The sequence below is a fragment of the Chroicocephalus ridibundus genome, chromosome 9 (assembly GCF_963924245.1).
Source record: "Chroicocephalus ridibundus chromosome 9, bChrRid1.1, whole genome shotgun sequence".
NCBI lineage: Eukaryota > Metazoa > Chordata > Aves > Charadriiformes > Laridae > Chroicocephalus > Chroicocephalus ridibundus.
The window spans coordinates 21247430-21271452 of NC_086292.1; the positions used below are offsets into that span (position 1 = coordinate 21247430).

At 51.4% G+C, this 24023-nt stretch overlaps 1 protein-coding gene across 6 annotated transcripts in view; it reads left to right on the forward strand.

Annotated features, from left to right (window-relative positions):
- The first annotated feature begins 135 nt into the window (after positions 1 to 135).
- The window catches only part of ARHGEF6 (Rac/Cdc42 guanine nucleotide exchange factor 6), a 44616-nt gene continuing 20728 nt past the window's right edge, over positions 136 to 24023 (forward strand). Inside the window, exons 1-9 of one of the 6 annotated variants that reach the window (XM_063346279.1) lie at positions 136 to 682; positions 1722 to 1805; positions 11022 to 11106; positions 16370 to 16497; positions 16907 to 17108; positions 19572 to 19642; positions 21024 to 21118; positions 22716 to 22811; positions 23661 to 23783. In XM_063346279.1, the coding sequence (XP_063202349.1) occupies positions 518 to 682; positions 1722 to 1805; positions 11022 to 11106; positions 16370 to 16497; positions 16907 to 17108; positions 19572 to 19642; positions 21024 to 21118; positions 22716 to 22811; positions 23661 to 23783 (1049 nt within the window). In that variant the 5' untranslated portion in view covers positions 136 to 517. Of the gene's footprint in view, positions 683 to 1721; positions 1806 to 7969; positions 8077 to 9337; positions 9737 to 10092; positions 10112 to 11021; positions 11107 to 13826; positions 14287 to 16369; positions 16498 to 16906; positions 17109 to 19571; positions 19643 to 21023; positions 21119 to 22715; positions 22812 to 23660; positions 23784 to 24023 lie in introns of those variants that run through there. The other 5 variants (XM_063346278.1, XM_063346280.1, XM_063346281.1 and 2 more) reach the window with 5 other exon arrangements.

The window sequence follows — 24023 nt, forward strand, 5'->3', positions numbered from 1 at the left end:
ACAGTGGATCCTGAAGAGCTGGTGGAAAAGGACATTTTTATAGGACAAATGAAGTAGTTGGGCAGTTTCGTTATCAGTTTTGGATGACTTAAATTTATGAACTTTCCAAAGTTACACAGGATGTTTGTTTTCAGAGATTATAATCTCCCAAAAATCCATTTTGGATTGTGTACTTCTATAAAACAGTTGAAAAAGGGAGGTAAGGTATTGTTGGTGGAATAGCTATCCACATAAACTATTTCTATTTTCAATAACGTTGAAAACATGTAGTTAAAGGTCTGCTTTCACCATCTCTTAAAGTGGAGTGCTAGAAACTTTTATTAAAAAAAGTTTCTTCCCTTAGAGTAACAGAACTTCTGGTTCTTAAGATTTGGTGAGTTTCTGTGCCGAGCAAAGAAAAAAAAAAAAGTAGTTTCACAGTTGAGCTCCGCAGCAGCAGAGGCAGGAAGATGTAATCACGGATGTGGGTTCCAGCAAGCTGCTGCACAGAACTGCGCTGGCGGCAGAACTCGCCGCGATGAATCCCGAAGAGCAAATTGTAACGTGGCTTATTTCATTAGGAGTTTTAAATTCCCCTAAGAAAATCGTAGATGATCCGGAGGAGTTCCTGAAAGCTTCTCTGAGAGATGGAACGGTGCTTTGTAAACTCATTAATCGGCTTCTTCCGGGATCTGCAGAGAAGGTAACTCGTTAAGATGTATTTTGCTAAATACTGCCCTGGTTGGTTTGAGGTATGGTTTTCTTTGGTACGATGAGCAAGGATGGGTGTTCAGAGGTGGAATGTTTTGCACTTCGGTTACTGGTTGTATCTAACTGAGGGCAAAGTACGATTGTAGCTTTAGTTCTTCGATTTTGTCTCTACATCCAGAAAAGCCCTGAAAGGTTGCAGTTGGGTGAGTTACGCGTGTTCATGCAGTGGCAGGAAATACCAGGCCTACCAGAAATGAAAGTATCTTGGTTTTTGAATAGAAGGATATGCAGTTGGGCTGTATTTACGTAAATATCATTAATTATGGCTGTAAATATATTCGCTCTTACAGAACTCTTGCTGTAAAATGCTTTCTTAGTCAGGAAACACACTAGAAAGGCAGGTGAGGTTACGAATAAAGGGTAAACCTTGCATCCCTGCCGTCTTGAACTGCCCCGAGGCCAGCAGATCCGCTGGTACTGAAGCCGTTTCAGCCATGCGAGTGCCTCGCGTTACAGTTTTGCGAGGCAGATATTCAGACAGCCCAAAAGTGCGATAAGTAACTGCAGGAGAAAAAAAGGGAAGGAGTCCAAGGAGAGATAGGAAATGGCAACACAGAAGAGAGGCGGTTTAATTAAAAAAAAAAAAAAACAAAACCACAAACGCGTTCTCTACCCTGGAGAACAAGGAGCCTTTATTATGCAAAAATCACTTTTGCTAGCTCCTTATCTCTTCCTTCTGTGTGATGGTTGGGGGCAAGCGTGTTCTTAAAGGTCATGGGTTTCCCACTGTCCCGGAGGGCAGTGTCATATGTTGACATTCAGAAGGAGATGCCGACCATGGCGCTGTGTGCATCACTTCCTCCACTGGCTCGCTCTTCCTGCTTCGACAGCTTGCCTGCCGCCCCCATCCGCCCCCGTAAGAAGCTTCCCTAATTCAGTATAAAACGCACATGTCAATATTCATGCAGGCCTTCTGAATAGAGGCTATACGGAAGGTAGTGCAATGAGCTCAGTGGATTTTCTTTCTTTAGTATTGCCTGGAACCTAAAAATGAAGCCGATTGCATCGGTAATATTCAAGAGTTCCTGAAAGGCTGTGCACCCCTTAAAGTGGAGGTAAGTCAACTCGCGTCCTTTCTCTCATCATTGTAACATTGCTTTTGAAATCAGCCTTCCAAAAGGCAGCCAGATACCAGAGGGACGAAGTCCCTCGTGTTTTGTATTAACATAAATGAGAGCCTGGGTAATTCGGTGTTCTGTCTGGAGAGTTTGGAAACGGGAATGTATTGACTGTGAGCTTAACAGATTCCTTATCTCCTTCTGAGAGGAGCCCCGGGCAGAAATGCGTGCAGCAGTGGCAGGAGGTCCGTCTAACCGGAGTCAAGCAGCATGGACCCGTTCACATATTTTTTTAATTATTAGCAGGGATTGCAGGTTTTAGCTTGCTTTACTCTGAAGCTGAAATATTCTTAATGCTGCAGTGTTTTTCATCCCCTCGCAACTGTTGCGTGACATTCTGCCAAACACGTAATATTAAATTGATCCTTGCACGTAAAAATACTCCTAATGATGACAAAAGACACCTTTTCAGTGGCTATTCCTGATCCTATCTATGTGCTGGTTATTATCACAGATAAGATGTTTTAGCATATGCTTTAGCATAGCTCAGATTTGCAAGATCAGAGTCTAAATGAATCCCTTAAGAGTTCAGCTAATTTTTGCCTTCAGATTTTTTACTAGAATGCATATGGATTTTAAATGTAAAGACTTCCGTATCACAGGAAAAAAGAAACCTGTGAGTAAGAGCCATCACTCTCGTTTGAAATATGATCGACATGGTGAAAAAAATACATATTCTGAAGACAAATTCTGCCAGAAACGGGGACATTGGGCATTACACAGCACCCAAGGGCATCCTTGGGCATTACAGAGAATATTCATGCACCGCGGTGAGGGAAGTCCAACCCGTGGTAGCTCTGCTCCTGCGCTTTTCCTTTGAAGGTCTAAACAAACGAAAGAGCCTTTCTTCTCCTCGGAGCTCTTTAGCTAACCAGCAGGAAAATCTGCTCGTTCCAGAGCTGTTTCTCTAGCCCGTTGTTTCCCAGGAATGCGCTTCTCGGAGCCTGCTGCCGCAGCCCGCTTTTCAGAGCAGATATATATAGACTCACTGAAGGCCTATCGGATCAGACATCGCTTGTGCTGACCATGTGATTCCCTCCGTTTTTCAGAGAGTTTCTATTTGAAAACTAAATCATAGTGGTTGTGGTGGAAAATATTAAAAAATAGGAGTCTTAAACAGCTAAAAGAAGGGACAAGGGAACAGTCAATGGTTGTGCTTTAACATCTCACAGTTTTGGAAGCCAGTTCTGCAATATTGCAGTCGGACTCCACGATTTTCAGATGATAGGAACTAGCGACAATGTGTGTGCCCAGCTCTACATGTTGCTCCAATCCTCCCTGGCCCTTTTCTTCCTTGGTTTTAATTTAAGAAAAGGTTTCTGACTCCTTTTTTTCTTCTAATTTATAACCCACTGAATCTTTGATGTATTCTGATCCTCCAGTAACTCCCCTGGTGCTTGTGTGGTTGCCCCCGTCTTGGTTGCTGTGAAAGGAGACCTCAAAAGCTGAATAAAAGCTCGAATCTCTCAAGCTCGAGTTTAAATTTTGCAGTGAAATGAAAATGATTTCTTTTTCTAAATGATTTTTCCAATCATGATCATTCAAAAAATGATTTTTTTTTCCAAATTATTAAGTCATATTACAACGCCAAATAAAGACAGGAATTTTGCTTCTTCCTGGCTCCTCTCTTTAGGCTCGGGCAGAGGAACGCCCGAGGTAGGACAGCTGAGATGGTGGCCAAGGCATGGCCCAAGTCAGAGTGCTCATGCTTCCCTCTGGCTCTTCTCCTTCCCTATTCCCAGCTTTTCCAAGCGCTCTGAAGGCAAAGCCAGAGGAGACATGAAAACCCTCTGCTGTCTGTTCTTCTCAATGCTGCCCTGTTCGGACCCTCTTGGCAACGAGACTCAAAGAAGCCTACCTAGAGGTGGTCCTCCCTCATGTCTGGTGCTTGGTTTGCCTTGGGAAGGGCCACTGCCCTTCAGAGGGGGTTTCTCTGCAGCACATTTACTCCAAAAGCATGTTTGGAGCATCAGAACAGGCAGGGAACTTTCTGGTTCCAAGATCCGTCGGCAGTGACGTTGCAGTGACCTGGTCTTGGTCTAAGGAAGATGAGCATAGGGTAGCAAATGTGCTCTGCTCCAGCATGCTGGCTTGAGAAAGGGGTAGTGTGAGGAAAGCTCTTGGCTTAATCAGTTTGGATTCCCTGATGGCCATCCTGCTGCTTGCCCACACTTTGGATTTGACAATAAAACCCTAGTGCTTCTGTCAAATTCTGCCCTCCTCCAAGTGCCACAGAGAAACTCTTGTTCCTTAACATGCAGAAGTAGCCTGGGACTGCCTCTGAGCCACTTCTCCTGTCTTGCGACCGACGAGTGCGTGTTAAGGTCAGAGATTCTGTTCCTGTTGCAGATGTGAGCAAAAGAGGATGTTCTGAGGAAATTCAGAGCTCACAACTTCTACTCTGGATACTCACTTGTACTAAAGGCCTCGTCCTGGGAACTCAAGCGTGACAAACTTCACACGTGACATTAAACATCCCGTCCCAGCATCCCGTCCCAACATCCCATGGCTTCCTTGTGCTTTGCCAAGGCAGTGGCCACCCTCGTACTGTGCTCTAACTTGGTTCTTGTTTCTGCGGCAGAGGTTTGCGCAGCAGGAGCTGAGTACATCCCTGAGCGTTGCTAGCGTGCAGGGCAGGTGGTCGCTGTGGAAGGCAGGGTTTCCAACAGCATTGGGCTGAAACCCAGGTCCCACTTTCCACTGAGCGGGCGCTCCTTCCCGATCTCTTCCAGCGGGAAGAGCATGCGAAGAGGTTACTCCTGCAGAGCTGCACGTACACGCTTCCCTCCCACCCTTCTTTGTTGTCCTGGTAACTCAGTCTTAGGAAGTGGAAGAAAGACACAGCAAGGCAAACGGCACCTTCTTCCCTCTAACGGGAACAGTGAAAGATTTGGACATACTGGAAGGGAGGGAGAAGGACACTCCGTGACCTTCCTGCTTTGAGGTGGCTCCGTTAATTGCAGCAGCTCTACAGGCTAAGTTTGAGCTGGAGGAGTCCATCTCGTTGCAGGGTATAAATACCCAAACTCTTCCTTAGCTTCAGCCCAGGACTGAAGCCTGCAAAGATTTGCTGCTTCGAATGCGTTAGCCCTAAAAAAAGAAGGCAAGCAGGGAATAAACACCTCCTTCTAACTAGTCAAGTGCTGTCATTAGGTGAAACAATAAGACTGTGTCTGAAATTTTCTGACTGCTTTTCAGTGCTAGAATTTCACCCAAGTCATAAGAACATCTGTGAGCCCAGCTCTGCTGAGACAGAGGATTGGGCAGAGGACGTGGGCACCTCTTTGGAGCTGAACTGTCCTTGGGGGTGGTTCTTTGGTGGTTTGGACTGAGGAACGGTGCAGATGACCTGACTGTGCTTCATTTATGCTGCGGCTACAAGCTCTGAGCTGCCTGTGTGACCCAAGATCTGGACCAGTGAGTGAGGACCGGTGAGGCAGTGGCAAGAGGGTTGAGGTGGAAAGCGGAAGGCAAAGAAGTTCAGGCCTGGTGATCAGGTAGAGTCTAGTTTAGAAGATACGGGCAAAAGATGACATGATAGAGAGCAGGCCTGCAGAAAAGGACTTGGGAGTACTGGTGGGTGAAAAGCTGGACATGAGCCAACAGTGTGCGCTTGTGTAGCCCAGAAGGCCAATCGCATCCTGGGCTGCATCAAAAGAAGCGTGGCCAGCAGATCCAGAGAGGGGATTTTGCCCTTCTACTCTGCTCTGGTGAGACCCCACCTGGAGTACTGTGTCCAGCTCTGGAGCCCTCACCACAAGAAGGACATGGACCTGTTGGAGCAGGGCCAGAGGAGGCCACGGAGATGCTGGGAGGGCTGGAGCCCCTCTGCTGCGAGGACAGGCTGAGAGAGTTGGGGGGGTTCAGCCTGGAGAAGAGAAGGCTCCGGGGAGACCTTCGACCTGAAGGGGGCCTACAGGAAAGCTGGGGAGGGGCTGTTGGCAAGGGCATGTAGCGACAGGACGAGGGGCAATGGTTTTAAACTAGAGCAGGGTGGGTTCAGATGAGACATGAGGAAGAAGTTCTTTCCAATGAGGGTGGTGATCCCCTGGCTCAGGTTGCCCAGAGAGGTGGTGGAGGCCCCATCCCTGGAGACATTCAAGGCCAGGCTGGATGAGGCTCTGAGCAACCTGATCTAGTTGAAGATGTCCCTGCTGACTGCAGGGGGGTTGGACTAGATGGCCTTTAGAGGTCCCTTCCAACCCAACACATTCTAGGATTGTATGGTCATGAGTAACGAGAAAAATCAGGTAAAAAGCTCCTGGCCTAGCTTGTTAGTCTTTGCTTTTACTGTTGACACCACTGTGCATGTAGCAACAGCAGCTCGATAGCTGAGCATCATTTACTGCTGAAGAAGCACAAGACTTTCATTCAGCAGCAGCATTTTATTGCTAATGTGACCACAAAACTTCTGGCAAGGGGATGAATTTTGTGAACTAAGAATGGTATCTGCAAGATACATCAATAGCTGGATTAAACCTGACTGTCCGGAAGGATCCTAGAGCACGCAGCATGCCGTTGCCATCGTGGGCAGAACTGAAGCCCTTTCTGCAGTTGGAGGTGTTTGTGGCCTTCACCGATCTGTTTGTACTTGGATGGAGGTCTTGAAGGCAAATGAAAAGTCATCACCCCCTTGGCTCCCCATCCATGTGCTCCCAAAGCACACGTTGGCTTCTCTCCTGGTTTCCTTGCTGGGTCATGTCAAAAGTGGAAGCCCCAGCCCAGCACTGACCAGTGCAGGCACTAGTGAACGGTCACGTCTGCATTCAGAGTGACCCAGTGTCCCAGGTGTGGGGGTCTCTGACACCCCTGTGTCCCTGTGTGGGGCCGGGACCTACAGCCGGGTGTCACCCTGGGTGCCAGTGCCGTGCTTCCTTCCCTTTCCAGACTGCAGCCTGCTGTTGCGCCGAGGTGTCCGGGGATTTCTGCGCTCCCCGCAGCAGAGTGTTCCCCGAACAGATGGGCACAGGCAGCAGCGGCGCCGTGCTGGCCATGGCGGGGACATGCCGTCTCTGAGAATCCACTGCCTCCACCCAACTGTGCCTCAGCTGCAGGCCCTTCTGCAGCCTTTCTCTTCAGTGCTGCAGAAACGCTGCAATTACCACTTCAACAGCCTGGATTTTCCTTTCTTTTCCTACCTTTTCTCCCTCATTTGTCCTATATTTTTTCCTGTTCTTTTTCCTTTCCCTTTCTTTTTCCTTTCATTTCTTTTCTTTCATTTTTTTCCTTTCCCCCTTCACTTTCACCTTACCCCTCTTTCTTGATTTACTTTTTCTCTGTCCCTTCCCTCTTCCCTTCCCCCTTCCTTTTTCCCTTTCCCTACCCTTTCTTCCTCCCCATCCCTTTTCCCTTCCCTGTCCTTTTTCCTTTCCTCTTTTTTCCTTTCCCCATCCTTTCCCCTTCCCCCTTTCCTTTTTTCCTTTCCCCCTTCCCTTCCCTTTCATCTTACCCCTCTTTTCTGGTTCACTTTTTCTCCTTCCCTTCCCTCTTCCCTTTCCCCATTCTTTCTCCTTCCGCCTTTTTATTTTCCTTCCGCCTTTTTATTTTCCTTCCGCCTTTTTATTTTCCTTCCCCCTTTTATTTTCCTTCCCCCTTTTATTTTCCTTCCCCCTTTTTATTTTCCTTCCCCCTTCCTTTTTTCATTTCCCCTTTCCTTTTATCCCCTTTCCCCGTCCCTTGCCTTTCATCTTACCCCTCTTTCCTGATTCACTTTTTCTCCTTCCTTTCCCCTAACCCCCTTTTTTCCTTCCCCCCTTTTTTCCTTCCCCCCTTTTTTCCTTCCCCCCTTTTTTCCTTCCCCCCTTTTTTTTCTTCCCCCCTTTTTTCCCTACCCCCTTTTTTCTTCCCTCTTCCTTTTTTTCCTTCCCCCTTTCCTTTTTTCCTTTTCCCTTTTTCCTTCCCCCTTGCCCTTTTTCCTTCCCGCTTCCCCTTACCCCTCTTTCCTCCTTCACTTTCTCCCTTCCCCCCCCCTTTCCCCATTCTCCATCCCTCTCCCCCCGGGGGCCCTCCCCGCTCCTCCCATCCCTCAGCGGCCGGCGGGGCGGAGCGGGGGCGGCGGCGGCGGCGGCGGCGCCGCCTGTCACTTCCCCTTCCCTTTCCCCTTCCCTTCCCCTTCCCCGCTCCGCGATTCGGCTCCGGGTCAGAGCCGCAAGCGGCCGCCCCGCACCACCGCCATGCCCCGGGGCTGCGCTCCCTCCCGCTCGCCACCGTGAGTACCCACCGGCACCCCGCGACACGCACACCGCGACCCCAGCTGCCCGGCGACACCCCCCGAGGACCGGCTGGGGACACCGGCGGGGTGTTACCCTCCCCGCGCCGGGTGCGGGGGGCTGGATGCTGCCCTCGTTTTGCGGCTCTGTGCGTGTGTGTATTTGGGTGTGAAAGCCCCACCGTGGGGTGGGGGGTGTCCTTCCCCTGTCTCTGTCCCCAGGGCAAAGCTCTCCGTGCTCCCGCAGCCCGGTTTTCACCGGGAAACGCCGGCACCCGTGGGATCGCGCGGCTCCAGCCCCTCACGCTCGGGTTTGGGGGAAAAGAGTCGCGATCGCCCCCGTTTCTGGGCTCGGAGGTTCGCCGGGGGTTTTGTCTAACCGCGTTTTGTGCCGATGAAACATCTCAGGCTTGAAAACACAACGCGGCTTCCCCTAACTTTTCTCCACCTCCCATCCCGGCGCTGGGAATTTGGGTGCTGGGTGACTTGCTAGATGCCCCCCCCGCCACACACAAAGGTTTTGATTTCGGCGTCCTTCCCGAAAAGCCGGCTGCTTCGTCTGGTCTCTGCCCCGGAGAGCACCGGCCTCTCCTCACCTTCTGGCTGTCTCTGGAGGAGGATCCGCGGTGCAGCAGTGCAGGTTTTCTCTCTCCTGGTGCGATGCCCGGCGGAGCAGCCGGAATCCTTCCCCACGGAGAGCCGCCGTCTCTGCTTCTCGAAGGAGGAAAAGCATTTTAATGGAGACCCTCTGATGACAGCCTTGGGTTTTACTTGCGTCTTCCATGAGCTAAGAGTGAAAAAGCCTTCCCCCCCCTCTATTTTTCGTCTAGCCTTGCATCTTGTCTTTTAGTTAAGAATGGAATTCTGGATGGATTGCACTGGGAAAAGTAATTTTTAGCTTGTAAATGAGGACTTTTCTTTATGACGAGTTTATTCTGGAACAAGCTGCGGAGTACATTTACGTTACAGTAGCTGATCCAAAAGAATTTTCCACGTAGCCGTTGCTCCACAGTAGCAATTCCAGGCAATTTTGCCATGAAGAAAAGCCCTGAAAGGTTATTGCTTGCTTTCGTGATAGTTTTTTGGGGTTTTTTTTGCATCTCCCTCCTGCCACCCATTCCTCTGGGCTTCCTCAGTCTGATAACTCCGAGCTTACAGCATTATTCTGGGCATTGAAGGGTCAGGGATGTATTTTGCTGCTTTGGTCCTTTAAAAAAAGAAAAAAAGAAAAAAAAAAAAAAAGAGAGATGCCGTTCATTCAAGGCAGGACTTGTTTTTCTGGACTTGCTGAGGTGGAAGGAAAAGGGTATGGCTGAGAAAATGACACACCAGGGAGATGCACGCAGACGTCCCAGCCTCGCTGTTTACTTTCCCCTTCTGCGTGGCGGGAGGGTGAAGGCGGGTTGCTGCAGCCTCGCCTCCTCCAGTGGCTGCCAACGGGGTCAGCGCTCGCCCGGGCTCTCCCGTGCCGTCTCCCTTTCCACGGAGACGCTCACGTCGCTGCCGAGGGCTGGAGGCGACGCTCAGATAGCACCGGCTGCCGTCGCAGGGCAGGAAAACTAGTTCACGCACCAGTTGGCAGAAGGGATGGGGGCCGCGTGGTCCAGAGGAGCAAACCCAAAAGGGCGCGGGTGGTAGATCGGCGTGGGAACAGCCCCAGGTAGGTGGGGACGTCCCCAAAATGCGTAGATGGGATCGGAGCTGCGGAGCTACTGGTTTTAATACTTGCAATGACAGCAGGCTGGCTGTTCCCCCTCTCAGTGTGGATTAAATTTCTTTAGGGCAAAACCTTTCTCCCAGTATGGAGCGGCTGAGGCGAGTTTTTTAAAGATATTCTCAGCAAAGAGCAGCCTTTGTGCTGCCCCTTTTGGACTTGGTGGCTTGTGCTGATGTGTGGGGAGGGAGAGATGCCGCGAGCATCCCGGGCTGCGGAAGGGGCTGTCCCCCTTCCTATTTGCAAAATGCCAAGCGTACCCAAGGAGCGATACGCGGAAAGCAAGAAAGGGCCGTTTTAAAGGGCAGTTCTACCCTGAAGGTAATTAACGCTCGCGTACTTATTTAGCAGGATGCGCTCCAGTCCATCAGAAGTGTTTAAGTAGACAGTGTCTGCCAGGAGAGCCTTAAAATCATCTTTCCTGTTCTTTGGATTCGCGGATCTGTAGTCTCCATCTGCAAGACAACGTGTCTTTGAGGACTGGCAGATGGTGCCTCGGTGGTACCAATAACGGGGGCTTTTTTGTGTCGCTTGTCTTTGCTTCGTTAATGGTAGGATTTGTACAGCCTGCATGAAGCGGAGGGCGTTTCTCGCGTGTTAGAGGGGATCGCGGTGTTTTGGAAACTCAAATTGCCCCCTCATTGTGCTGGGGGCGATTTCGGAAGGGCTGGGCGTACAAGGTCCCGGTTACCAGTCAGAGAAAATAAGCCCTTGCTAACAATGTATATCTGTCCTTGCTGTTGAGGTTTAGGAGCTCGAAATTGTTTAGAATGGAGTCTTTGCACACGAAATAACCGGTTTTGGCTTCCTGTGAAAAAATGCAAATGCCGTATCGCAAGAGCAGAAAATTCTGTGTGTTTGTTTCTTCTGCTGCGGAAAATATGTGTGTGTGTGTGTGTGTTTTCAATAACAAAAATAGCAGCAAAATCTTTCCTTCCCTGGAGGCAAGCAGTAACCTTCGCTGTGATTTTGAGGAGTCCCTTCCCTGCCGACAGCACTGATTTCTCCCAAGTGCCGCCGGGTCCCCCTGCCCTTCCCACGCCGCCTGCCACCGGCGCCCCAGGAATTCCCTTGTTGTAAAGGAAAACGGGATTTGCCAGCCCTGAACAAACACCCTTTCCCTGCGGAGACAGGCAGGCCGCTCCGTCCTCCCTGTCTCCCACTCCCTGGGCTGCTCAGGTGGCTGGAGCGAGACCTTTTGCCCCCGACTCACCAAATTTGTCTTCCGCAGGTGTTTGATCCACATGATTTGTACACCGGAGAACGCTTCTCCAAGGTCCTGAGTACATTAACAGCTGTAAATAAAGCTACTGAAGGTAAGAAAAAAATGGGTTTTTTTTCATCTCGTATGTATGCTGGGGTGGGTTGGTTGGGTTTTTTTTGTAATTCTGAGTTTATGGTGATTTCAGGAGGCTCGGCAAACTGTGCTGCCGGCAGCGATGCCTGATGCCGGATGGCGGAATTGTCATTTCGTGCTTCTTTCTGCCAGCTCTGGGCTTAGACGTGGCGTTTCGGGAGTCGCCGTGCGCGCTTTGCGGCGCTCGATTGTCGCTTTTACGCGAAGGGACCTCTGCTCGGTTCTGACAGCGTTGAGGGAGCGTGAAGTAGGTCACCATAAAGCAGCCTCCATGTAAATGAGCCTTCACCTCCCCAAATGCAAATAGCGGATTTTAAGTAGTGCGTTTTAAAGCCGAAGAGGAAAAACAGATCCATCTGCATAATATCTTTACGGAATGTCAAAACAAACATCCTTGCCAGATGCTCGGTCAATTGTATTGATGTTTCGCTCCCTCCTCTCCCCGGGTCCCTGGAGCAGGCTCCCGGATTTGGGAATCCAGCTGATGGCTTCTCCTGCCTCCTGGGGTGCGGGAGCCGAAGCAAAGCAAATCAGCTCCTCTCCTTTCCATCCCAAAAGCGTAGCGGCTCCCTACGAGACTGCTTTAAACTGATATACAGTCACGCAGGGCTGTGGAAGAAGTGCAGCTGGGAGGGCGACGGCCGCGTGGTGCTCGGGAGGGTGAGAGGAGCAGGGTCTCAATCGGAGAGGCGAGGAGCAGGTCTGCGCAGAGCCAGAAGGGGCTTTTGGGATGGAAAAGTGTTTAACGGCCCCCCTGTCACACATGCAGATTTGCACAGAGAGTCCTGCGCACCCCACAGCATCCAGCATCAGGAGGAGAGTTTGGTTTCCCTGTTGCGGGTTGCGTTTTGGGCAATTAAAAGGAGAAAAATTCAAACCCCAAACCCACGATTTTCCTTTCATGGGGAGATTTTTCTGTCGACTTAATGCGTTTTGCCTAGGTTTGGGTTGCGGTGGTTTTCTCACTTGTTTCACTTCTCTTTCAACCGAGTTTTTGCTTTTGAGTTCTCTTCTGCCAGTAGAGAAGCTGCTCGGGTGCTTGACGAAACAACCTCTTTGCTGGGGCTGGACCCTCTCCTCCCTTTTTCCTCTTTTTTGGTTCTGCCCTGATGCAAAGTTTTATAAAATCATATATATAGATATATATAAAATATATATACACTATATTTATACATTATATAAACTATTGTATGAATTGTCGTGTATGTGTTATATAAACAGCAGCATATACATAATAATATAATAATATACGATGTATAGTGATATATATAATGTAGTATAATAATAATGGTACATATATGTGCACAAACACACATATATATGTGTGTGTACAGGCGTATGATGCTGATCTGAAGAAATACAGGTTCTTAGGCTGTCTTTGTGCCAGCAGCTCTCTCCCTACAAGCCAGCGATGGTAATTCGGGCTCGGCACATCTCCTTACAGCCTCCTACCTCCCGGTGCCATGGCGGCACCCAGTGACCCCGCATAGAAAGCTGCCACGGTTCAATACGATGGGGGGGTACAAAATGCAGGTTACCTAGAGCATCCTTTGCAAAATGCTGCCGTTACAGTTGACGTTACCTTCGTTATTCCGAAAGCAAAAGGAACGAGAAGCTTCCCTGCCTCTGCACTTGCCCGTTCCTGGACCGGAGGGGTGTGATGGGGTGTGTGTCAGCGGGGCGGCGAGGCCGCGGTGCCGTCTTCACAACGGTCCCCTTCTTCACAGCCCCAGCTCGATTCTTGCAGCCGCCCATGTCCCTGCGTGGTCCCTGGGGGAGGCTCGGGACGGGGCTTTGCTGGGGAATAGTTTCTATCAGACGTTACTGATGGGGCTATAGGGAAGCCGGGATCCACTTGGTTTCATGGCAAACATCTGTTCGAACATATGCTTTCTTGGTTTAAACGTTAAAAAGCGCAACGCCTGCGACATAATTAGCTGCTCAGGCAGAGAGAACCCTTGGGAAAAGCACAGGGTAAAATAAATATATGTCTGAAATGTTTGCTTTTTGGTGGCTTGGCCATGTTCCTGAGACGCAAGAGCCTGTGTCCTCCAAACCGCCGCTGCAGATGGTCCGGTTTGTCCGTCTCGCCAGAGGCCAAGGGCTGGCTGGAGCATTGGGACAAGCCTGGGACCGGCTACTGCAGTTCCTGCCGTGGCCAGGGCTCCGGCACGCCACCGCATCCCGACGCCCGCAGAGCTGCTGCATCCCGCCAGCCTTGCCGGAGTCAGAGGGAAGTAGGTGACAGCTAAGGAAACGCCGTGGGAATGTGTTTCTGAGCATCCATTTGAAGTCCAAATCCTCGCGTCTCTGTGGATCTTGTTATGCAAATAGCCAGCGGCATCGTTCGTAGCGGATAAACTCAGGGTTCAGCAGCCGTCCGTCAAATAACAGCAATACGGAGCGTGGTGCTTTTATCTGAAAGAGAGGGCAGGGGAGGAAAACCAGCTGTGCTGGCTCAGACGGGGCTCGGCTGCCAAAAATAGTGTAGGAATGTGAGCAGAAAACACAGTTATTTTAACCATAGTTTAAGCAACATATGGCGGCGGCGTTCCGTGCTGGACCAGGCATAAAATAGGACGCTGTCATGATGCAACATAAATGATACGCTTGCCTGCCAAACTGTCAAAGTCAGTTTTACATTTGTTTCTAGGTTGCTGCAGATATTTATAAAAGCTTTGGAAGATCGGGAGGGGCAGGGAGAAGCATAAAATCTACAGTAACCGAGTCATTTCCGTGGGACTGTTGCCGATGGCTTGAATCAGCGGAGAAGTCTGGGCTCGCGGTTTACGCCCTCCCTTTTTAGAAGGAATCAGGGGAAGAACATCTCGCGCTGGCAGTCGGCCACCCCTCCTGGCCCGGGAGTCGCCGGGAGCAGGCGAAACCGCTCCTGCTCAAATATCGGGATGCTGCAGAACCAAAAAAAAAAAAAGGAAAAAGACAACAACAAAACCCCCACAAAACCCCACCCCAGTCTGTGTTTGCAAAGTGGGTTTTCCACGCAGGGGGGGGAGCTGGGAATTCACCGTGCGGTCGTCAGGCAGTGAGTGGCGTGGCGAGCAGGGCGAGGGAGGAAACGGACTCCCTGGCGGCACAGGAGATGTAATGTGAACGTCGTCCGTCGCTGGAGCGTGGAGCAGTGCGTGGGGACGGCGTGGTTGGGAGGTTTGGAAGGCAGCGGCGCCTGGAAGTCGTAGTCATGGACCTGGTCCCCATTGTGCCAGGCGTTGGAGGGAAGGCAAAGCAAATCTATGCTCTGAGAGCTCACAGTCTGTGTTGCTCCAGGTCCAGTCTAAGGATGAGGTGTTTTCCTATTCAAACAAAAGTCCTCTGGGGAGAATAAAAGCCCAGCTGAGTTCCTGTAACTCCCACCAGACTTCCCCTTTGGAATGATTTTTCCATGTTGACATTCAGACTGGAGGAGAATTGGGGAACGGCAGGCTTAGACATCGTGTTTCCCGATTCCTGCGCACGCTTGGTGGCTTCCTCGCCCTCTTGCAGCGTTTTCAAAGAAGAACCAGAGACATTGAGCAGGGGACTTGCACACCCAGTGCGGTGATGCCTGCGGATCCCTCTTCCCTGTCCTCCTTTTGGGGTCCATGGACATGCTGGGTCCACACCGCAGGTGGGAAACAGCAGCTCTGGAATACAGAAACGTTCTTAAAACTAAAAAGAAACTACGAGGCAAGTTGTAAAAGTATTTCACAGTTTACGGAAATGATGGCATCTGCTGTTGCTTCATTTGAGCAGCATGGCACTTAGAAAGGAGGTGATATGAGTCGGTTGGTATGAAGTACAACAGCAGAGAAGTACTGGGAATTACTGGGTGGCTTCAATCCCATGTTTTTACAGCATCCAAGCAGGATTCTGGGGCTGAGCGCTGCCGGGTCCTGCAGGAGCTGGGACTGCTCTTGGTGACAAGGCCACTGACTCAACCTCAACACAGGGCAGTTGTGACCAGGAAACTTTTTGCCCTCTGGCAAGTTTGTTGGTATTAATAGAGAAAGAAATCACTAATTGTGAAAAATAGGTGTGTGTCAGAGCAGCAGCGTTATTTCCAGCGTGGGGCAGGTGGTGGCAGGAACAAGCCCAGAGACTAGTTTGCAAAGTGAGGAGCTTTGAAGGTGCGAAGGAGGCAACTCCAAGAGCTGCTGGGACCATCTGAGCCTTTCCGTGGGCTGTCCATCTCCTGGGGGTGACACTCCTGTCCTTCCTCGGCGCCGTCTGAATCCCTCTCTCACATGGTTAGTGGCAGCGGTCCACGAGCAGTCATCAAAATTGTGCCCAGCCTCTTCCAGCTGTATAATGAACCCAGAAGGACTTATCTAAATAGAGAAGCGATTGTGTTGACCAGCTGTTTGGCATTCTTCCCCGCTCGGCGGGGGAGCCCACGCTGCAGCTGCGGAGGTGACCTAAGTACACTTGCTTGCGAGCTAGACTTTGAAACACCTTCAACAGTGCTTACTCGGATCCCAGAAACATTCCCAGTTGAGCAGCGGTGGGTTGAGTATTGTTCTGGTTTTCAGTTTTAAGGAGGATTTCAAAAAAATGCTGTGATCGGATGCGTGGCTGCAGAGCTGGCATAACCTGGGGGTGCCTCGGGATCACAGAATCCCAGACTGGTAGGGTTGGAAGGGACCTCTGGAGATGATCCAGTCCAACCCCCTGCCAGAGCAGGGTCACCCACAGCAGGTGGCACAGGAACGCCTCCAGGCGGGTTTGGAATGTCTCCAGAGACGGAGACTCCACCACCTCTCTGGGCAGCCTGTGCCAGGGCTCTGCCACCCTCACAGGAAAGAAGTTCCTCCTCATGTTGAGGTGGAACTTCCCATGGTCAAGTTTGTGCCCGTTACCTCTTGTCCTGTCGCTGGGCACCACTGAAAAGAGCCTGGCCCCATCCTCCTGACACCCACCCTTTCAGTATTTATAAGCGTTGATAAGATCCCCCCTCAGTCGTCTTTTTTCCAGACCGAAGAGACCCATGTAGTTCAACTTCTTCCACCATGGAAGGGTTGACCCAGCCCAACAAACCCGTCCTCACTGTTGACTCAGAGTACCCACGCTGGAGATGCAGTGCGCTTGCTGCCTTGCTCTGATAGATGCTCTTTCACCTGCTGTGCCCTGTTCTTGCGTTCTTTACAGGCTTTACTCTTTGCTTTGCCATGGTGCAGAGGGAGTGTGGACAGTTGGGTAAAACTCAGGTGTCGTTTTTGCTTCACCAGATCAGCCGTCGAAAGGGCCATGTTCGCATCTGTCGTCTCTTAGCTCTGCGGCTGGAGGTCCCCACACCGACTCCAACGGCACAGCTTCACAGTCAGCGAGGGTGTTAAGGAGGCAGTCCAAGCCCGTGGTATCCTTCATTTAACATCTCATCAAGGGTTTGGTGGCTGCGGGGGTGGAGGGGGGTGTGTGGTACCTCTGGGTCGAGCACGCTGGAGGGCTTTTTTCTCCCCTGATCTCCATCATGGCTTTGCTGCCCTGGCTGGAGAGAGTCTCGTGGCTTCTCCAAAACTCCTCCGTGAAATGAGACCAGCCATTCTGATCCATCCTCCGTTGCACTGGGAAACTAAATTAATGCTTGGGAGGGACCTTGTGGTCCTCTGGCAGAAGTGCTTACACAAAAACAAGGCGTTATTTGCTGTTATAAAGAGCTATACTGAAAAAAACAGCTGTCACAACAAAGAAGAACAATAGCTTTTCCCAGTGGCTTCTGCTTTTTTGGAGTATTTACTGATGTTTTTCCATGTTTCTTTCCTTAGGAGATGACCGAGAATGGCAGTCATCAGCTGGTGGTAAAGGCCAGGTTCAATTTTAAGCAGACCAATGAGGATGAACTCTCCGTTAACAAAGGAGACATTATTTATGTCACTCGGGTTGAAGAAGGAGGCTGGTGGGAAGGGACCTTGAATGGAAAAACCGGCTGGTTCCCAAGCAACTACGTCAGAGAAATCAAATCCACCGGTAAGCAAATTGCTTTCAAGGGCTGATTGAATGACAGGGGTATAATGCAGTGTGGATCCTCGTGCCTTTGGGAAATTGCTGCTATTTATGAAGGGCCGTTTGCGTCCTTAAAGCAGCAGGGCTAATGGAAAGACGAACGAGGCCAGGCGGGTAAAGCCTAGTCTTTCGCATGAGTTGTTTGAGAGCTTCTTCCTCCTCTTCCCCAGCGCGTCGTGCCTTTCTCTTGCTCCGGGAGCGGGGACGTTGCCGGAGGATGCGTGAGACCCCTTTGTTGTGGGGAGCTGCCGGGTCATTCCAGTGTCTGAGCACGGAATTAGCTTTTTGTTAGAGACCTCGGTCAGGCCACGTGTTTGCCTTTGGTCCTGCCGTTCCTGGCAGTGGTGGAATGGACGCTCACGGTCGCAGTGAGGAAACCGACAACTCTGTGGCCACAGGGGACGGTCCCCTGGTTTTGTCCGCAGCGATGGCTGGTTTCACATTTCCCCCCAGACGTTTCTTCTGCTGTGGTATTGAGAAAGGAAGAGGGAGGGGACGATCCATCTGACGATATCTGCCTTTATTGAGCTTTGTCTTGAGTGTCCTTAACGTTTTCTGGGATGTGATTTTAACCAGATGCGGGGTGGTGATGACATGAAGCGTGTCCTTGGCCAACTGCCCTGTAGCGTTACATAGCCGTTCAAGCAGGTTGCCCCGTTGTGCTTCCGAGGCCATCCTGTGACAGTAAACTTGTTTTGTTTTGTTTTGTTTTTTACAAAATCTAACTTTAATTCCTTAACGTGCCTTGAGGGCTTACCCCAGACAGAGACCTGGTGTGCGCTCGCTGCTGGTTTTATGGCTCGGGATCAGCCCTGGCCTCAAACACTGGGGGTCTGCAAAATGTCCAACCCCCGTTGGACATCCTTGCTCCCACGCTCGCAAGCAAAAAAGCAAAGAATAAAATTAATGAGCGAGTGCTCAGAGTTAGGCCAGTTTTTATTTCATTCTAAATGAAAAAAAAAAAAATCATTGTTAGGATAGCTCCTCTCCCACTGTTTCCCCCGGGGAAATGGTGTCTGAGCTGGAGCAGGGCGTTGGAGCAGAGACTGAAGGCTTGTCTGGCGCAACCTGGGAATCGCTAATTAAGTCAGCGAGTGGAGGAGAGAAATGCTTTAAAAAAAGGGAGGGCAAACTTCAGTCCTGCAGGGAAAATCAGATGGGGGTCGCATGAAATAACGGCACCGCATCGAAGCGAAGGACAAGCCTCCTGTTGATGCTGATGTAGGAGCCCATCCGATGTTCTTTTTATCTGCCGAGCTTTTCCCTCCAGCACCCGTTTCGTATGGGAGGAGGGTTCGTTCCCTTGTTCTCCGCTTGCTCAGGATGGGTGGTTGTGTTGCAAACGATGGATGCGGGGACCATCAGCGAACCCTCTCCTGCCCCGCGACAGCTGCCTGGGGGCTGTAGTCCAGGGAAAACCCTCGCTCCAAGCCAGCAGGAGCTGCTTTCCTTGCCTCCGAAGTGTGAGCTACCTGTTTTTCAGCAGTGTCTGTACCTCCGCTGTGTCCGAAGCTGCCCTTTGGGTGGAAATAACTAGCTGTGTGGAGCAAAGCTTTGAATGAGGCACGGAGCTCCCGGCTGGAAGTGACAGGAAGCTCTCCGAGGGCAATAATTAGACAATACGTCAAGCTGCGGTTTCCAGGGGCTAAATTTATCAAATCTCGAGCTTCTCCCCTGCTATCGGTGCGAAAGTAATTGCCTTCTGTGAGCGATTGCAGGGAGAAAGGAGAGCGAGTGGCTGCTCTGCATGGCACAGGGGTGTTGCCGACCTGTTCCACTCCGGAGGGATAACGGTGCCATGCCCAGAGAGCTGGCATTGCCGTGGGGCAGGGAAGGGACTTCCCTAGGGCAGGAAAAACGGCGCAGGGACTTGTGGCTGTGCCTGTGTGTACCACGCTGGAGGCATCCGCAGGGGTTTAGGAGACGCAGGAGGAGATGGGAATTGACCCCCAGGTTTGCGTGAGCTTTCTATTCGTTTGGAGAAGGGTTTTGCATCACAAATGACTGCGGGGGTCGGGGTTCGGCATGACGAGTGGCCTTGGCTTCCAGTGCCTCGCGAATCACCTGGAGCAAAACGCTCTATCCGGCATTTCCGATGAGACACCCAGTTTTACAACCCAAGTTTTGTGGGCCGGGAGAAGGCACGCCGTCGCTCCCAACGGTGCCAGACGCTGGGCTGCTGCCAGGGATTTCAGAGGGAACCTGTGAGTTAGTTGGCAGGGGCTGCGCGGTGCCTTCCCTCCCCTGCGTGCCTTCCCTTCCCTCCCGGCGTCTCTGAAGCCGGCAAACAAACCCCGCAGCTGCAGTTTTGTGTTCGCAGGGGTGAAGCTGCGTTTGCTGGACATGACGCAGTAGTGACTTTTCCCACTGGAAAGCCATGTGCTGGAATTTATTGATGGTTTTTGTTGTTTTTTTTTTTTTGTACAGATAAACCACTCTCTCCCAAAGCATTAAAAGGACTTGAAAGCACTCAGCTGACAAAGAATTATTACCCTGTGGTAAGTTTTAAAGCGCTGATCATACATTTTAATAAGTAGCATATTATTAATCTTCCAAACTGACTCCTTCCCTTAGAAATCATTGAAGCAGTTTATAACAATTGGGGATGCGACTCTGTGTTTAAACGCAGCTGTTGCCGTTTCCTTCTTGATTCAGGGCTGTCGAGGCAATAATAAACCACAAATGGAAACTTGCTGCAAGGTGTCAAAGGGAGAGAGTCAAAGTAAGCGATGGAGATAAACGTAGCAGAGGTGGCGGCGTTGGGATCAGTGCTGGGGAATAAGGCACGATGTCTCTGGTCCGGTCCTTGCCATCGGCTGCAGGCTGTCTCCCGTTGATAAAGATGGGGAAATAAGGTCACGGCGTGAAGCAAGCCAAATTTAGGGCTGTCATCCGAGATCCCTTTCTTGAGTTTGGCTGGAGATGTGACAGCCCTGTGCCTCTGCCCTCGGCGAAGGGGCAGCGGCTGCAGCTCACAGCCTGGTGCGTTGGTGTGGCTTTGGGGCAGGTCAGCCTGCCAGGCTCTGAGCTGCGGGTGGAGAAGCATCACCTCCTCCGCCGTCCGGCTGCTGGAGCGGTGATGTCTGGCAAAGCGGGGCTGGCCCCTTCCTGCCGTGTCCAGGCTCGAGCGAGCCCTGTGATGCGGGAGAGTTAAAACGCCCGCATGTGAACGGCCCTGCCTCTCGGCGCCGGGGGCGAAACCTGCACATCAGCACATCTATATTTCAAGCAAAGCAAAGCAGAAACAGTATGTCCAGAGAGCTGGAAAACCACCTCCACTGTCTCCAAAGCTCTTCTACATGGAGAAACCGTAGCGCTGACGGGGAGCGTGCAGGCGGTGGGTTTGCCTACCCAGCTGCCAGAGACAAACTGGCTGCTGAGATGGATTAGCAGGACCAAACCCAACCCGGCACGTCCTGGAAGTGGCGAGTGAGCTGTGCCCTGGCTCGAGCTGCGGCAGGAGCCCTCCTTGGTCCGGCCACCCTTGCGTTGAAGTTGTCGCCTGCCTGGGTGCGAGCGGTGCTGCCGGGCTGCATGCTCAGATGGTGTGTTTGCCTACCTTGCATGCAGGGTCAGGCACGAGCCTCTCAGAGGCCAGACACTCAACTCCAGTCCGAGCTGACGTTGTCCTCATGCTTTGCCAGAGAAGAAGGAACAGCCCTTAACACCCGCTTTCCAGGCCTCCCGCAGTTTGCAAAGTAAAACCCTGAAATTGCACCCCCCAGGGCTTTCCTCAGCATTCTGGGTTCTGCATGAAGGAATGTAATTTGTGGACTTAAAATACACTTCCATGCTTTTCCACACTTGGAAGCTGATGTCATGTTCCTTTGACTAGTCGCTAGTGCTAAGATCTACTCAGTGCTCTGTCTCTCACCCTAGGTGTTGCAAAATATTCTGGAAACAGAACGAGATTATGCGAAGGAACTACAGTCACTTCTGGGAACTTACTTAAGACCCCTCCAGTCTTATGATAAGTAAGATATAAGGGCGTCTGAGGTGGAGACAACCCTGTAAAATCGACCATAGTTCGTTACTTTCCTGCTTTTGAATGTTTAGGGACTGTTGCTGCTCTTCTTGTAGAGCCTCTGTGAACCAGAAAAAAAAAACCCACGTTGTACGGGTTTCTGCTCTTTCCTCTTCCCCAGTGGTTGTGCAGGCGTTGGGCTGTGTTAGAGCTGGGCGTTTCCATCTGCTGGCCGGTACAACCCATCTGCGAGCTGGTGTGCGGCTCTCCCGGCATGCATGTTTCCCGGTGCTGTGCCTTGCATGGCTTCTTCCCTTGTAATTTGCCTTGTTGTGACTTCTCAGCCCCGAGCGGCGTCTCCTCCTCACCTCTTCATTTCGCACGCGGCGCCACGTATTCTCTGCGCTTGGATTGCCTCTCGCTACATCCAGGCTGCTGCTGAGCCAGGAGCGACTCCCCTGTCTCCCCGGCTGCGCAGCCACCGGCTTAAAGTACCTCTGTGCTTGGGAAGAGCGATGCCGGGGCAACCGGGGGGCTTTGGCAGGGCTTACCTGTGGAAATAAGCTGATGTATTTGCCATCCGTGCCAGGGAGTGATGCACAGGCAGCACACGCCATCCTGTCCCTTGCCCAGGCAGCGACGGCATCGCGCCGGTGCCTCTTGGCATATTTCCGGCGATAGTTTCACCCGGTGTAAAAGACCCGGCGCAGTTGGCTTCACCTCCCGCTTATTGCTTTGCCTTTACAGTCGTCTCTTCTGAATGCCGCCGGCTCGGCGACCCTGTCCTTGCAGCTGCGTTTGGGGCCAGGGTCATAGAATCATAGAATCAGAATGGTTCGGGTTGGAAGGACCTTAAAGACCATCTAGTTCCACCCCCCTGCCCTGGGTCCCTCTGGCTGAGGATGCTGCAGGAGGACCGGGCAGCCCTGGGGCACCACGGGCGGAGGGCAGATGTTTAGACATTGTCCGGAGAGATGTGGGAAAGTGATGTCTTAAGGCCTTTGTATTTAAATCTCTCCTTCCTTCCCCAAATCTTCACGTGGGATGTATTTAACTGTGGAAATTTCATGTGCTCGCAGCCTTGTAGGCGGCAAAGGGCTTAAATGAGGGCGGTGCGAGAGTGACTGGGAGGATGGCAGGAGCCAGGCACGTTAGCTTTGGCTAGGAAAAATCCAACCTCGCTCAAGGAACAAAGCAACCCCTTCCGGAGGGTGCTGCTCGGTGGGACCCTCCTCCCGCAGGGAAACCCACAGCATGGATCCCTGAAGACAAAGCTGCCTCTGTGTCTGTGCACACACCTCCCTCCCCACCCCTGGCTCACATCCCATCTGTCTGTGTCTATTAAACAGCTAAACATCTGAGAAGATTAGCGTGATTAAGTGATTAAAATCCAATTAAGATAATCCTTGACAGCAGACATCTTCTCGGGGAAGCTGTGGTCTGTAGCTCGCAGGTCATGAATTTTGTGTTTTCCCATGTGCGATGGGTGGTGTATCTGGGGAAAGAGAAATTCCTGGGCCTTTTTGGAAGGACTGCTTACAGATACTATGAGGGTACTGCTAAAAGCAGCATCTCTTTGATGATAATTGGTGATTTGACTCTTCTAGGCTCAGCGCCGTGGACATCGCGTCGTTGCTGGGAAACGTGGAAGAAATCTCTGCATTTCAGCAAACGCTGAACCAAGCCTTGGAAGAAGTTGCAAAGTAAGCTCGTGCCGTAGCACTGAGGGTGTTAAACCGTTAAACTGCAGCTAAAAATAATCGAGAGACCCATTCATTAATGTTCCTCCTGGCTGCTCTCTTCGACTTGTTAAATATAGAAGAAAATAACAGGATTGAAGAAAGGCAGCAGGTAGTGCTTTGTCGGGAGGGAAGGTAGAAGAAATTCTGACATTTCTACTGTTAAGGCATCTGCTGAATGGAAGCGTCACTAGACCTGACACGGAGGTGTCACTAGACCAAAGATGCAGACACGTGTAGGGTGGGAGATCTGGTGGGCGTGAAGACGGGGATTGCCAGGAAGCAAAGAGCAAATTATTAGAGGTGATGGTTTCCCTGGGGGAGGTCCTCGAGGAGGACACGTTCAGCCTTAGGCCACCCTCTCCTTTGGAAGGGCTGAAAAGAGGTGGGGAAGAGACTGAATATTGGAAATATATTCAGGCTGTGGCTTCCCTGTCTCTCTCCACCTCCTCTCTCATATTCGTGGGCAGCCCAGACGGTGGGACCACCCCTGCGTTGCACCCAGCGCTTCCCACAGCATCCCAGCTGTGGGTCTGCTGGTGGGACAGGACATGCTGGGCACACCCTGTCTGTCCCAAGCCGATAACGGGTTGTGATACTCACTGTCTGCACCGCAGAAACCCAGTCCCAGAACAGGACCTCCTTCCTCCTCCTCCTCCTCCTCCCCAAGCGGCAGGTGTGGGTGTTTTGCTTGGGTGACCTGGGAATGTCCCTGTGCAGCGGGTGGTTCCTGGGCACGTACCTGAGGGTACCGTAGCTGCAGGGTGCGGATCAGGAGGCTGAACATTGTGGCTGGTGTGTTGGCGTCCGTAGGCTCCCCGAGAACCAGCAGCGCGTGGGAGGCTGTTTCATGAACCTGATGCCCCAGTTCCGCTCCCTGTACCTGACGTACTGTGCTAACCACCCCTCCGCAGTCAACGTCCTCACGCAGCACAGGTGAGTGACAGAGGAGGAGGTCCAGACTGAAACCCCTCCTTCAAAAAGTTGCTTTGATTATTAATGCTTGGCTTGGCATGGCTTTTTGACCTGGACTTTTGACAACAGGGCAAGTGGGATAACGTGCACTTGGGCCACAACAACCCCATGCATCGCTACAGGCTTGGGGAAGTGTGGCTGGAGAGCTGCCTGGCAGAAAAGGACCTGGGGGTTCTAATTGACAAGCAGCTGAACATGAGC